General features: G+C 52.6%; 1 protein-coding gene across 1 annotated transcript in view; it reads left to right on the top strand.

Moving 5' to 3' along the window:
* Positions 1-15,409, top strand: part of gfap (glial fibrillary acidic protein) — a 109,566-nt gene that overhangs the window by 25,190 nt on the left and 68,967 nt on the right. Inside the window, exons 4-7 of the mRNA XM_070864092.1 lie at positions 1,086-1,181; positions 6,499-6,660; positions 7,596-7,721; positions 9,484-9,704. Coding sequence (XP_070720193.1) covers positions 1,086-1,181; positions 6,499-6,660; positions 7,596-7,721; positions 9,484-9,704 — 605 coding nt within the window. The remainder of the gene's footprint in view (positions 1-1,085; positions 1,182-6,498; positions 6,661-7,595; positions 7,722-9,483; positions 9,705-15,409) is intronic.

Genomic DNA, 15,409 nt, shown 5'->3' with positions numbered 1-15,409 from the left:
TCTGCTAAATGCCGAATCAATCACATTTACAGTACTTGCCGAGTTTCAATTTTTCACTGATATCTGTTTTAGACTTCTATCCGTCGTCATGCATGACTGAGCGATCGTGATGGCCCTGTTCAAGTCCAACGTCTCCACCGCCAGTAGGTTACACAGGATCACCTCGTGGTTGATGCCGATTACAAAGAAGTCCCGCAGCATGTCTGCCAACAGAGCCCTGAACTTACACGGTCCCGCTAGATGTCTCAGGTCGGCAACAAATTACGCCGCATTCTGGCCCTCTGAGCGAACGTGCGTGTAAAATCTGTATCTCGAGATGATGATGCCTTCGTCTGGCTTAAGGTGGTCCTGTACCAGTGGACACAATTCTTCATACGTCTTCTCTGTTGGACTCACAGGCAGGACTAGATTCTTTATCAGACCATAAATGTTTGGGCCAAAAACCGTGAGGAACACCGCCCGGCGCCGATCTGCCTCGCCGACCTCCTCCATTTTGTTGGCCACGAAGAACTGGCTCAAACAGCTCCCAAAGTCTGTGCAACCTTCTCCTTCCACAAATCGCTCCAACAATCCAAAGGTTCTTGTTGCCTCGTTGCCAAATGTTGTGTATGCAATAACTGTTGGACTGAGTATTGTTTAACTCCAAGAGCTGTGACCTTGGCTCTGCTTTATTAAGGCCCAAAAGTACATACATGACAACTCCATCCCCGCCTCTGCCCCTCGCCACCTTCTGACTAGATCTCCCCTCCCCGCCTCTCCACCTCTGGACTCCATCTCCCCTCTGAAATCCCCCTCCTCTTCTCGGCCTTCTCTCCCCCTGTGAAATCCCCTCTGAACCCCCTCTCGTCTGAACCTCCTTTCCCCCTTTGAAACCCCCTCTCCTCTTCTGAATCCCCTCTCAAATCCTCTTCTCCTGCAGTGGAACCTGAGCCCCATCTCCTCTGAACTCCTCCTCCCCCTCCGTCTTCTCTGGAATGGTTGGGTCCAGGAGGCAGCTCCCGGCTGGTGCTCGAGCACAGTGTGTTTAATGATTAATCCTGTGGTGTTTCTAACCCTGCTCCCCTCTGCCCTCCTCCACTCCCCAGGACGTCGATGAAGCTGCTTTGATTCGGATTGATCTGGAACGGAAGATTGAGTCCCTGCAGGATGAGATTGACTTCTTGAAGAAAGTCCACGATGAGGTAAGGGGAATCGGCCCACTGTGATCAGGAATGGGCAGCAAGTGCCTGGGACCCAGTGGGATTCTGGCCACAGTGGTCTCGCTCCCTCCCGCTCACACTGTGTACCATCGACCACATCTGATCCCGGGGGATGCTCACAGGGCACAATGGCGTCTTCGCCTGGGGAGAGGGGGGCGCCACTGCCTCCCGGGAAATTGTCCCAGAGGTTTGGGGGGGCGGGGATGTCCCGGCAGTGCCGCGCCCCGTGGTTCGTGCCCCGGGCCGTCGCTAACTCCTCATCGCCCCTACTCCTTACTGCACCGTGGGGGAAATTGCCCTGCGGGTCGCGAAGCAGGCGAACTTTCACTGCCGGGGCGTCGTTTAAAGGGAAGGCCTTTAGCGCCCCGGGCCGTCATCTTTATTTGTCGGCCGACACTTGGGTCTGACTCTTGACCCTAGCGAGCGAGCCGCCATCCTGCAGCCTGGCACTCCGCTTTGGGTGGGGGGCCGCTGGCTCGGTCTAATGTGCCCTGGGGGCCCAGTGGCAGCCATGCAGAGTGCGCAGCGGCCCTCCACGTTAATGGAAGCGAGGGGGGGAGGGGCCGTTGTTGAGTGTCAGCGGCAGGCGGAGCGTCTGCATAGCGCTGGCCTGCTCTGCGTGTTGTGGACTCAGATCCAGGAATACCCCTCAAAGGAAGGGGAGAGACAGAGACAGCGCCAGAGACAGGGCCGGAGACAGTGGGGGAGCGAGGGGAGGGAGTCAGGGCCGGAGACAGGGTGGGGGAGACAGGGGGGCGAGAGGGGGAGGGGGGGAGACAGGGGGGTAGACAGGGCCGGAGACAGGGGGGGGAGACAGGGCCGGAGACAGGGTGGGGGAGACAGGGGGGCGAGAGGGGGGGGCGGAGACAGGGGGGTAGACAGGGCCGGAGACAGTGGGGGGAGACAGGGGGGGGGGGAGACAGGGCCGGAGACAGGGGGGGGAGACAGGGGGGCGAGAGGGAGGGGGGGCGTAAACAGGGAGGGAGACAGGGCCGGAGACAGGGGGGGAGACGGGGGGGAGACAGGACCGGAGACAGGGGGGGGAGACAGGACCGGAGACAGGGGGGGGAGACAGGACCGGAGACAGGGGGGGAGAGAGTGGGGGGAGACAGGGCCGGAGGCAGGGTGGGAGAGACGGGGGTGAGACAGGGGGGGAGACAGGACTGGAGACAGGGGGGGAGACAGCGGGGGAGAGAGGGGGGAAGACAGGGCCAGAGTCAGGGCGGGGAGGCAGCAGGGGAGACAGCGCTACCCTCCTTTTGAGGGCGGTCGGCCCAATTCCACATTGGGGGTGGGACTTTTGGGCCGGGCAATAAAAGCCCTGGCCCCGGGAAGGTTCCTGCCCCAGTTGGGGCTCGGGGGGATTTCCCCCCTATGAATGCTGGAATCTGAATTAAAAGCAGACAATGTTGGAAACGCTCAGCGGGCCAGAAACACTTCACTCAGATTTTATACCGGATCTGATTGTAGTTTAAACAACTAATTGTGGGCCTCATTAGATTTGATGAAAATTTTAAATTGCAAAGCCAGCGTATAGCCATGTGTCCAGGAAGGCAGACGTCTCAAGGACTGTTGCTGATATCAGCACCTCTTTTGATATTCCCCTGTCCACCATGTTAACAGAGACAGTAACTCATTTAGAATATCTGACCTTACTCCCGCACTAAAACAGCAGGCAGAATATCACATCAAGTGCCAAGTCATTTCTGCGCAATAGTGTTTCTCAATCATACACACATGGCAGCATTTCACATTAAAAGAACATAAGAACATAAGAAACAGGAGCAGGAGTAGGCCATACGGCCCCTCGAGCCTGCTCCGCCATTCAGTAAGATCATGGCTGATCCAATCATGGACTCAGCTCCACTTCCCCGCCCGCTCCCTATAACCCTTTATCATTTAAGAAACTGTCCATTTCTGTCTTAAATTTATTCACTGTCCCAGCTTCCACAGCTCTCTGAGGCAGCGAATTCCACAGATTTACAACCCTCTGAGAGAAGAAATTTCTCCTCATCTCAGTTTTAAATGGGCGGCCCCTTATTCTAAGATCATGCCCTCTAATTCTAGTCTCCCCCATCAGTGGAAACATCCTCTCTGCATCCACCTTGTCAAGCCCCCTCATAATCTTATACGTTTCGATAAGATCGCCTCTCATTCTTCTGAATTCCAATGAGTCGAGGCCCAACCTACTTAACTTTTCCTCATAAGTCAACCCCCTCATCCCCAGAATCAACCGAGTGAACCGTCTCTGAACTGCCTCCAAAGCAAGTATATCCTTTCATAAATATGGAAACCAAAACTGCACACAATATTCCAGGTGTGGCCTCACCAAAACCTTGTATAGCTGGAGCAAGACTTCCCTGCTTTTATACTCCATCCCCTTTGCAATAAAGGCCAAGATTCCATTGGCCTTCCTGATCACTTGCTGTACCTGCATACTATCCTTTTGTGTTTCATGCACAAGTACCCCCAGGTCTCGCTGTACTGCGGCACTTTGCAATCTTTCTCCATTTAAATAATAATTTGCTCTTTGATTTTTTCTGCCAAACTGCATGACCTCACACTTTCCAACATTATACTCCATGTGCCAAATTTTTGCCCACTCACTTAGCCTGTCTATGTTCTTCTGTAGATTTATTGTGTCTTCCGCACACATTGTTTTTAATCCCATCTTTGTATCATCAGCAAACTTGGCTACGTTACACTCAGTCCCTTCATCCAAGTCGTTAATATAGATTGTAAATAGTTGGGGTCCCAGCACTGATCCCTGCGGCACCCCACTAGTTACTGGTTGCCAACCAGAGAATTAACCATTTATCCAGACTCTCTGTTCTCTGTTAGTTAGCCAATCCTCTATCCTCAGGGTCCTTCGGCATTAAGTGCATTGGCGTTTCCCTGGCAACAACCCTAGGCCCGAGGCTCTGCCGCATTCTCCAGCCTTTGGGCGGTGATAGAGTCACACGCAGTGGGCAGGCCAGGGATCGTGAGGCTGTGCCAGTCCCGAGTGCAAATGGGCTGATGCGAGGGCACCATTTTGTGTGGCCACCCGAGCAAACTGAATGGACTCGACATCTTCAACCGCTGCAGGGAAACGGACGCTGCCTGCCGTCACTGGGGTGGAGGGCGGATCAGTCACACTGCCCGAAGGGGTAGGGTCTGTACACCAGCAGTCAGTGCCCAGACACACAGTCAAAGCACTCACACTAATGGTGCCCAGCCAGGACAGGACAAGACAGGTGAGGAATACTCATGGCCGACAGCAAAGAATCGGAGTTCGTACAAACAAAAGTTTATATATCCTGATGCACACATACATGTGCAGCAGAAAATAAATCAGTTAGACTGTATACTGATTATATACAACGTCCCTTGGCATTGAGCACCTCCGGGAACAGGGTCCCTGGGCACTGAGTGATCCCGGTTACAGGGTACCTGGGCACTGAGTGATCCCGGGTACAGGATCCCTGGGCACTGAGTGATCCCGGGTACAGGATCGCTGGGCACTGAGTGATCCCGGGTACAGGGTCCCTGGGCACTGAGTGATCCCGGGTACAGGGTCCCTGGGCACTGAGTGATCCCGGGTACAGGGTCCTTGGGCACTGAGTGATCCCGGGTACAGGATACCTGGGCACTGAGTGATCCCGGGTACAGGATCCCTGGGCACTGAGTGATCCAGGGTACAGGATCCCTGGGCACTGAGTGATCCCGTGTACAGGATCCCTGGGCACTGAGTGATCCCGGGTACAGGATCCCTGGGCACTGAGTGATCCAGGGTACAGGATCCCTGGGCACTGAATGCCCTCGGGTACAGGGTCCCTGGGCACTGAGCGATCCTGGGTACAGGGTCCCTGGGCACTGAGCGATCCCGGGTACAGGGTCCCTGGGCACTGAGCAATCGCGGGTACGGGGTCCCTGGACACTGAGCGATCCTGGGTACAGGGTCCCTGGGCACTGAGCGATCCTGGGTACAGGGTCCCTGGGCACTGAGCGATCCTGGGTACAGGGTCCCTGGGCACTGAGCGATCGCGGGTACGGGGTCCCTGGGCACTGAGCGATCGCGGGTACGGGGTCCGTGGGCACTGAGCGATCCTGGGTACAGGGTCCCTGGGCACTGAGCGATCGCGGGTACGGGGTCCCTGGGCACTGAGCGATCCTGGGTACAGGGTCCCTGGGCACTGAGCGATCGCGGGTACGGGGTCCCTGGGCACTGAGCGATCCTGGGTACAGGGTCCCTGGGCACTGAGCGATCCTGGGTACAGGGTCCCTGGGCACTGAGCGATCCTGGGTACAGGGTCCCTGGGCACTGAGCGATCCTGGGTACAGGGTCCCTGGGCACTGAGCGATCCTGGGTACAGGGTCCCTGGGCACTGAGCGATCCTGGGTACAGGGTCCCTGGGCACTGAGCGATCCTGGGTACAGGGTCCCTGGGCACTGAGCGATCGCGGGTACGGGGTCCCTGGGCACTGAGCGATCGCGGGTACGGGGTCCCTGGGCACTGAGCGATCCTGGGTACAGGGTCCCTGGGCACTGAGCGATCCTGGGTACAGGGTCCCTGGGCACTGAGCGATCCTGGGTACGGGGTCCCTGGGCACTGAGCGATCCCAGGTACAGGGTCCCTGGGCACTGAGCGATCCCGGGTACGGGGTCCCTGGGCACTGAGCGATCCTGGGTACAGGGTCCCTGGGCACTGAGCGATCCCAGGTACAGGGTCCCTGGGCACTGAGCGATCCTGGGTACAGGGTCCCTGGGCACTGAGCGATCCTGGGTACAGGGTCCCTGGGCACTGAGCGATCCTGGGTACAGGGTCCCTGGGCACTGAGCGATCGCGGGTACGGGGTCCCTGGGCACTGAGCGATCCTGGGTACAGGGTCCCTGGGCACTGAGCGATCCTGGGTACAGGGTCCCTGGGCACTGAGCGATCCTGGGTACGGGGTCCCTGGGCACTGAGCGATCCCAGGTACAGGGTCCCTGGGCACTGAGCGATCCTGGGTACGGGGTCCCTGGGCACTGAGCGATCCTGGGTACAGGGTCCCTGGGCACTGAGCGATCCCAGGTACAGGGTCCCTGGGCACTGAGCGATCCTGGGTACAGGGTCCCTGGGCACTGAGCGATCCTGGGTACGGGGTCCCTGGGCACTGAGCGATCCTGGGTACGGGGTCCCTGGGTACAGGGTCCCTGGGCACTGAGCGATCCTGGGTACAGGGTCCCTGGGCACTGAGCGATCCTGGGTACAGGGTCCCTGGGCACTGAGCTGTCTGACCGATGCCCTCACCCCTATTTCCTGTTCATGCTCCTTTAGGAAATCCGGGAACTGCAGGATCAGTTGCAGTTGCAGCAGGTCCATGTGGAGCTGGACATGACCAAGCCTGACCTCACCGCTGCCCTGAAAGACATTCGCACTCAGTACGAGTCTGTCGCCAGCAAGAACATGCAAGAGGCTGAGGAGTGGTACAAGTCCAAGGTAAGCGATCTCCGCACCTGCTACAAGGCCAAGGTAAGCGATCTCCGCACCTGATGCTCAACGTAAAGACTTCCAGACCTGCCTCTGAAAAGAAGAAATTGCATTTATAAAGAGCCTTTCACAATCTCAGGTTGGAGTGTAGTCGCTGTTGCAATGTGGGAAACGCAGCAGCTAATTTGCACACAGCAAGCTCCCACAAATAGCAATGTGATAATGACAATTAATGGTGTTGATTGAGGGATAAATATTGGCCAGGACCCCTGCTCTTCTTCAAAATAGTGTCATGGGATCTTTTACATCCACCTGAGAGAGCAGAGGGGGCCTCAGTTTAACATCTCATCTGAAAGATGGCACCTCCGACAGTGCAGCACTCCCTCGAGAGAGTGCTGCCCACTGAGCCACAGCTGGTGCCACAATTCACCAGCTCGTCTCCTATCCCTGCCTCTTTGCTCGAACATAGCCAGATAAATGGTTGTCGTCAGATGCTCTTGTTTTGAGGGTCACCATTTTATTCTGGATATGGGGGGAGGGGGAATGGAGGCTTGACCTTTATCCCATTCCCATCGGGGAGGATGGGGGTGCTCTCGGACAGATATTTAGGGGCTTCATTCGCGAAAATGTTACTGCCTGCCTCTAAATCTATGCAACCATGCTGCATTCAGAATGCTAGGAAACCAGACCATAATTCAGCCGCCATTCCTTTGGTCCCCAAAAGGGAACATTGCAGAATTTCCCAAATCCAGCCAAAACTGAAGTAGAGGAAGAATTCGCTGAAGATGTGTTGGGAGGGGTGGTGAACAGTGCACGATTGGAGGCTATGGGATCGCTGGGGGGACTGGGCGACTGAGATAGACGGACACAGCCCGCACCAATACTTCTCACCCTCCCAAGCTCGCTGTGTGGTTGAACTTCTAACTTTGACCTTTTGTGTGCAGTTCTCCGATCTGACCGATGCTGCCAGTCGCCAGGCAGAAGCCCTGCGCCAGGCCAAGCAGGAGGTGAACGACTACCGAAGGCAGATCCAGTCCCTCACATGTGATCTGGAGGGGTTGAAGGGCACGGTGAGTTCTCGCCACGAGTTGGAAGTGACAGGGCAGGGATAGCCTCTCCAGACTAACTGGGGAATTCTGGGAAAGTACAAAAATATAGTCATGATCTGCTTTTGGTTAAAGGAGGAATTGTTGTCCACATTGGAGAGATTGATATCGTCACTGGCGAATTTAAACACTTTTTTTCCTTTTGAGTACCCAGTGTCAGCATCAAATGCTCCAAGCTCACGTACAGCACAGACTAGGTGAGATGTACAGATTCAACTGCCTTGGGAGTGTTGGATGGTGACAGTGTAGAGGGAGCTTTACTATGTATCTAACCCCATGCTATACCTGCCCTGGGAGTGTTTGATGGGACAGCGTAGAGGGAGCTTTACTCTGTATCTAACCCCATGCTGTACCTGCCCTGGGAATGTTTGATGGGACAGTGTAGAGGTAGCTTTACTCTGTATCTAACCCCGTGCTGTACCTGCCCTGGGAGTGTTTGATGGGACAGTGTAGAAGGAGCTTTACTCTGTATTTAACGCGTGCTGTACCTACCCTGGGAGTGTTTGATGGGAGAGTGTAGAGGGAGCTTTACTGTGTATCTAACCCCATGCTGTACCTGCCCTGGGAGTGTTTGATGGGACAGTGTAGAGGGAGCTTTACTCTCTATCTAACCCGTGCTGTATCTGACTTTCATCTTGACATTGTGATGAAAAATTAATGAAATGAAAAAGAATTGAAATGGAATGAATGTAACTTCTGTATAATAAGGAGCCATCCCCAGTGTTCAGTTGGAAGTGTGTATGAAATGCTCTGACCGTGGAGTTTGAAACCGACTGCCCTTACATCGCAGGCTCCACCTTTTCCCCAGAATTCCCAATGTGCGATTTGGGGGATCTTGGCATGGGGAAGGGGTGTAGTGATTCTCGGACAACCCTGTGCAGAGGGCAGGCAGTTGCTGCAGACCATGGACTGGGCTGAGTGAGCGCAGCATTCCCCCGATATCGGGGAAGGGGAATCATTGGCTGGTATCATTGGCAGCCTCAGAATGCCAAGCCCACCCCCGGTGGTTGGGCTGGTAAAGCTGTGCGGGCCACAAAGTCCCAAGTTCAGTCACCAGTCTGTGATGGTTGAATGATCTCATCCTGGACTATAATTGGCCTTCGAGCACCTGGATCTGGGAGGGAAAGCCCCCCCAGTGTTCCTGCTCCTGGAAAATTGCACGTGTATGGGCACTGGTGTGGGCAGGATTAAGCTCACCTGCGATGCCATTCCCGGTTGAATGCCTCGCCAAAACTCATGTATGCAAAACTGTAATGTATGCACCTGTGAGTATGCTGACAGGTTGGTTGAGGTGTTGAGTTGGGAGGGGCTTAGCCAGTCACGTGATGTTCACAAGACTCAATAAACCCCAGCCAGTTGGGTTTGGGTGATCCACAATGGGGCAGGTGGTTGTGAGCCTGGTGGATGAACTGGTAATGTGTAGTATGATTGTTAAACCTTTGTTAATAAACCAACTAGTTCTTAATAGCAATGTGTTGCTATGAATTCTTAAGCAAAGAACCCACGAAGCAAATACATTACAGTCCCTTGGCTGAGCATCTGAGCGACCATGTCTGAGCACGTGCCAGCACGTTCTGCAAAGGGAGAAAAGCGGGTGGAGAGGTAAATTGGTGACATGTTGTAGGAACAGATTTTGGGACTTGCGATTCTCTGAGTCTGTTACAGCGATCGTGGGTGTGCTCCCTCACACTGTCCTGGTGAAGCTCATGTCTCTGTTCCCCAACAGAACGAGTCGCTGGAACGCCAGCTTCGCGAGATGGAGGAGCGCTTCAATTTTGAGACGGGCAATTACCAGGAGACGGTCAGCCACATGGAGAGTGACATCCAGAACCTGAAGGAGGAGATGGCCCGACACCTGCAAGCTTATCAGGACCTGCTCAATGTCAAGCTGGCCCTGGACATCGAAATCGCCACCTACAGGAAACTGCTGGAGGGAGAGGAGAGCAGGTAAGGGCCATATGACACCGGGCTTTATCGACAACCAGACCTCATCCACAGTCAATTCAGCCAAAACAGCCCCATTTCTCCTGTTTCCAGGCCCCACTGGCTGCTGGTTATCTGTCTTGGTGTTCTGTGGTCTTGTATCTTCTAGTTTCTCAGGTCCCTATGAACTCAATGTCACTAACATTATGATTCCAGAGCTTCAGATAATTATACAAACAGAATTTTACAGGAAAAGTACATTAGACCCAATACCTTTTTTACAGAGATCAAACCCGCCTACCCATTATCTCACCATGTCCCTCAACCCCACCTAGCCACCTCGTGCAGTACCTCCCCTGGGAGTGTTTGATGGGACAGTGTAGAGAAAGCTTTACTGTGTATCTAACCCCATGCTGTACCTCCCCTGGGAGTGTTTGATGGGACAGTGTAGAGAGAGATTTACTCTGTATCTAACCCCGTGCAGTACCTGCCCTGGTAGTGTTTGATGGGACAATGTAGAGAGAGATTTACTCTGTATCTAACCCCGTGCAGTACCTCCCCTGGGAGTGTTTGATGGGATAGTGTAGAGAGAGATTTACTCTGTATCTAACCCGTGCTGTACCTCCCCTGGGAGTGTTTGATGGGACAGTGTAGAGAGAGATTTACTCTGTATCTAACCCGTGCTGTACCTCCCCTGGGAGTGTTTGATGGGATAGTGTAGAGAGAGATTTACTCTGTATCTAACCCGTGCTGTACCTCCCCTGGGAGTGTTTGATGGGATAGTGTAGAGAGAGATTTACTCTGTATCTAACCCGTGCTGTACCTCCCCTGGGAGTGTTTGATGGGACAGTGTAGAGAGAGATTTACTCTGTATCTAACCCGTGATGTTCCTGTCCTGGCAAAATCGCCTTCCAGTTCTCAGTCCCATAATCATCATCCCTGTCCTCCAGCTCTATCCCTACATGTTTCTAAACTCCTACAGCAGCTACATTCTCATTGCACTCATTATTAGAACATAAGAACATAAGAATTAGAAGCAGGAGTAGGCTTTCGGCCCCTCGAGCCTGCTCCGCCATTCAGTGAGATCATGGCTGATCTTCAACCTCAACTCCACTTTCCCGCCCGATCCCCATATCTCTTGATTCCCTTAATATCCAAAAATCTAGCGATCTCGGTCTTGAATATACTCCAAGACTGAGTCTCCACAGCCCTCTGGGGCAGAGAATTCCAAAGATTCTCCACCCTCTGAGTGAAGAAATTTCTCCTCATCTCAGTCCTAAATGGCCAACCCCTTATCCTGAGACTGTGACCCCTGGTTCTAAACTCTCCAGCCCGGGGAAACATCCTCCCTGAATCTACCCTGTAAGAATTTTGTATGTTTCAATGAGATCACCTCTCATTCTTCTAAACACTAGAGAATATAGGCCTAGTCTACTCAATCTCTCCTCATAGGACAATCCTCCCATCCCAGGAATCAGTTTGGTGAACCTTCGTTGCACTCCCTCTATGGCAAGTACATCCTTCCTTAAGCAAGAAGACCGACACTGTGCACAATACTGTACATGTACTCCAGGTTATTCAAAGCCCTCCAGTCAGTCCTCTGGTGCACACATAACATGGAAACTGTGCTGGCCACCATCATCGGTATCATCTCCCGTGACTGTGATTGCAGGCACTGTTGATTCTCATCCTCCTCAGACACTATCAGCCACTCTATCGTCCGCGAAGCACTCTCTTCCAGCCTATCTCCGCACTATGGCCTTTTCCTGGCTCCACTCCCGCCTGCCAAATTTTAACATTTATTTTCTCCCAATCTGCTTCCATCTTATTTTGTTGGCGAGTCTATCTGAATCCATCAGAGAGACATGTGGAGGGTCAGCAACACACTGCTACATTAAGGGTAAGATTCAGGGACTTTCCTTAACCACATAAGTCTACAGTGTGCCATTGCTGCTTTCACCCTATCCATGTACTGTGTAATAATCCTGTTTGGCAGTTTATAGCCTGGACCACTAGTCAGAGTAGGAATTGCAGGATAGTTCACATGAATATGTGGCTTGAGGAGTGGTGCAGGAGGGAGGGATTCAAATTCCTGGGACAGTGAACCGGTTCTGGGGGAGGTGGGACCAGTACAAACCAGACGGTCTGCACCTGGGCAGGACCGGAACCGATGTCCTATGTTTGCTAGTGCTGTTGGGGAGGGGTTAAACTAATATGGCAGGGGGATGGGAATCTACGCAGGGAGGCAGAGGGAAATAAAAAGAGGGGAGAAGCAAAAGGTAGAAGGAGCAAAACAAGAGTGGAGGGCAGAGAAATAAAGGGCAAAAATCGAAAAGGGCCACATTACAGCATAATTCTAAAAGGACAAAGAGTGTTAAAAAAACAAGCCTGAAGGCTCTGAGTCTCAATGCGAGGAGCGTAATAAGGTGGACGAATTAACTGCGCAGGTAGCTATTAACGGATATGATGTAATTGGGATTACGGAGACCTGGCTCCAGGGTGACCAAGGCTGGGAACTCAACGTCCAGGGGTATTCAATATTCAGGAAGAATAGACAGAAAGGAAAAGGAGGTGGGGCAGCATTACTGGTTAAAGAGGAGGTTAACGCAGAAGTAAGGAAGGACATTAGCTTGGATGATGTGGAATCTATATGGTTAGAGCTGAGAAACACCAATGGGCAGAAAACGTTAGTGGGAGTTGTGTACAGACCACCAAACTGTAGTAGGGAGATTGGAGATGGCATCAAACAGGAAATTAGGGATGCGTGCAATAAAGGTACAGCAGTTATCATGGGTGACTTTAATCTACATATTGATTGGGCTAACCAAACTGGTAGCAATACTGTGGAGGAGGATTTCCTGGAGTGTATAAGGGATGGTTTTCTAGACCAATATGTCGAGCAACCAACTCGAGCGCTGGCCATCCGAGACTGGGTCTTGTGTAATGTGAGAGGATTAATTAGCAATCTGGTCGTGCGTGGCCCCTTGGGGAAGAGTGACCATAATATGGTAGAATTCTTCATTAAGATGGAGAGTGACACAGTAAACTCAGAGACTAAGGTCCTGAACTTAAAGAAAGGTAACTTCGATGGTATGAGACGTGAATTGGCTAGAATAGACTGGCAAATGATACTTAAAGGGTTGACGGTGGATAAGCAATGGCAGACGTTTAAAGATCACATGAATGAATTACAACTATTGTACATCCCTGTCTGGCGTAAAAATAAGACAGGAAAGGTGGCTCAACCGTGGCTAACAAGGGAACTTAGGGATAGTGTTAAATCCAAGGAAGAGGCATATAAATTGGCCAGAAAAAGCAGCAAACCTGAGGACTGGGAGAAATTTAGAATTCAGCAGAGGATGACTAAGGGTTTAATTAGGAGGGGGAAATAGAGTATGAGAGTAAGCTTGCAGGGAACATAAAAGCTGACTGCAAAAGCTTTTATAGATATGTGAAGAGAAAAAGATTAGTGAAGACTAATGTAGGTCACTTGCAGTCACAATCAGGTGAATTTATAAAGGGGAACAAGAAAATGGCAGACCAATTGAACAAATACTTTGGTTCTGTCTTCACTCATCATCATCATAGGCAGATCCTGGAATCGAGGATGACTTGTTTCCACGTCAAAAACTTCACAGGTGTTTCAATGATGGACCTAAACTTCCAGGTCCGAACTACATGTTGAAGGGTGGAAGATGTCTGTGCGTGGATTTTTTTAACGTGGGGTGACCGTTGCACACCAGCCACCACACGGGCTTGACAGAGCTAGGCCTTGGTCCAGTAGCAAGATTAACCAGGACGACTGGAGACCAGTTCTGCTGCAAGGACCTAGTGCACTCACAAACCGCAGTGTGGGCTGGCCCGTGCTGCCCCTGGGCCCTTGGCTCTTCTGGGCCCCGAACTCACGCCTCTCCTGGGCCCCAATCACGTCCCTCTAGAATCTCTCGCCGCTCCTTTGCCCCGACCTCGCCGCTCCTGCTGTACCTGCCCATGCTCCAATCACCGACCTGGACCTTGATGACGTCACTCTTCACTGCCGTTGCTCTCCTGCTCCATGTGCTGCTCCTTGGAGTGGTATGCCACCACACTACTCCTTCCACTCCCCAGTCTGCCCCAATGATGCTCGCAGTCTGTGCGGCCCCCGGCCTGCGAACACCATCGGAGCAGGCCTGGGACCGGAAGGAGCAGTGTGGAGGACTAGCCCAGCAGTCTGTCTTCACTAAGGAAGACACTGTGGTGTATGTAGCACACAAATCACTGACTCCACACGGTCTGGTGTTGTAATAACTGCACTGACCTTGGTCCTTTATTGTTTAGCTCCAGAGTGCCTCTCAGGTGTGGTGGGCAGCCTTTTATACTACCTCTTGCAGGTACTTTCAGGTCTCCCACCACAGCGCCCTCTGTGGTGCATCATTGTACTTATATTATACATTTAATGTACCCTGGACAATACACAACATCTCACTGTCCCCCCGTCCCCGCACAGTTCCAAAAGCCATTGCCGGTAACCTCGGCCTTGTTGGTCCTGGTGTGTTAGTGAGTGTGAGTCCATGACCATCCCACGCAGAGATTATTCGGTGCAAGCATGTGGTGTTTGCAGTCCTCGCATGGGTGATCAAGTGTCAGGTATAACCTCCAACAGGTATACATAGACGGTACATTAGTATGGTACATACAATATGTGGTACAGCTGGTATGTCAAAAGATTGCAGGTGCACTGAACAGTTGTTTAACCCCAGCTCCGCTGGGTAAGATACGGTGGTGGTGTACTGCCCCCTTTTTACTGGGCTGCGCTGAGACAGGGTATCGCAACTGGTGCGTTGTCTCTGTGCTCAGTAGTCGCCTTAGCGGTTCATCTGCAGGCGCTGAACCCTTGCATTATTTGTCACGGGCCCGTTAACCCTTTTACTTGTTTTACTGTACCCCGTGATGTGACTCTTTCCGTAAATCATTCGTGTCCATCATATTTAAACACAGTACCCATTCAGTATTGTAAATCGTTCATATCTCTCATTTCAACCTTTTAAACACAGTAACCAGCCAGCATCAACAATAAAATGTAACTCTTATCCTATCACGTCACCATATCAGTCTCATTACTCCTCTGGACTCGCTCTTGCCTTACAAAAGTCTCTTTGTGGGGACCACTAATGGTGTAGGGCCCTTTTAAGGCTCCCAGGTGCATTACCCCTTTAAGACGCCATCGTGTGATTTCCCACGAGGCTTTTCTTGGGCTCCGCCATTTCAGTCGCTCTGCTGGCCTTTGTCTGCCGAGCACTGCTGCCACCTTGGGCTCGCTGCAAAGAAGAAAGAAAATATAAAATCACGCTTGAAGGGGGGAAATTGTGGCCTGGGCTCCAGCATTGCAGGTAGCACCGATAATCCGCACGTTGGTGATGATCCGGGCCCTCTCATTACAACAATCACGGTCGGAGGGACTGCGGGGGAATGATGGCGTCCTTCGGGTAATTGCTGTAGATCTAGGGGAAGTAGCACATAGCAAAGCAGTGGGAGCTTTTAAGGCGGCTGGATCGATTGTGCGATTATACGTGCGGAGAGAGAAGCCCGTCTGGAAAGATCTTAGACTTGAAACTTGTTGCGTTCTCCCGGGTCATACCTGCCGCCGCTCTCGCCTCCTCTCCTGCCGTTCCAGCCGCTGCTATAGTCTCTACCACCACCCGACTTTTTCTCTGCGTGGGCCCCCCCGGTTCGTCGGCCATCGATGGACC

This window comes from Pristiophorus japonicus, chromosome 21 (assembly GCF_044704955.1).
Source record: "Pristiophorus japonicus isolate sPriJap1 chromosome 21, sPriJap1.hap1, whole genome shotgun sequence".
Classification (NCBI taxonomy): domain Eukaryota; kingdom Metazoa; phylum Chordata; class Chondrichthyes; family Pristiophoridae; genus Pristiophorus; species Pristiophorus japonicus.
The sequence above is the reverse complement of the archived record's forward strand: the minus strand, read 5'-3'. Positions and strand labels throughout refer to the sequence as shown.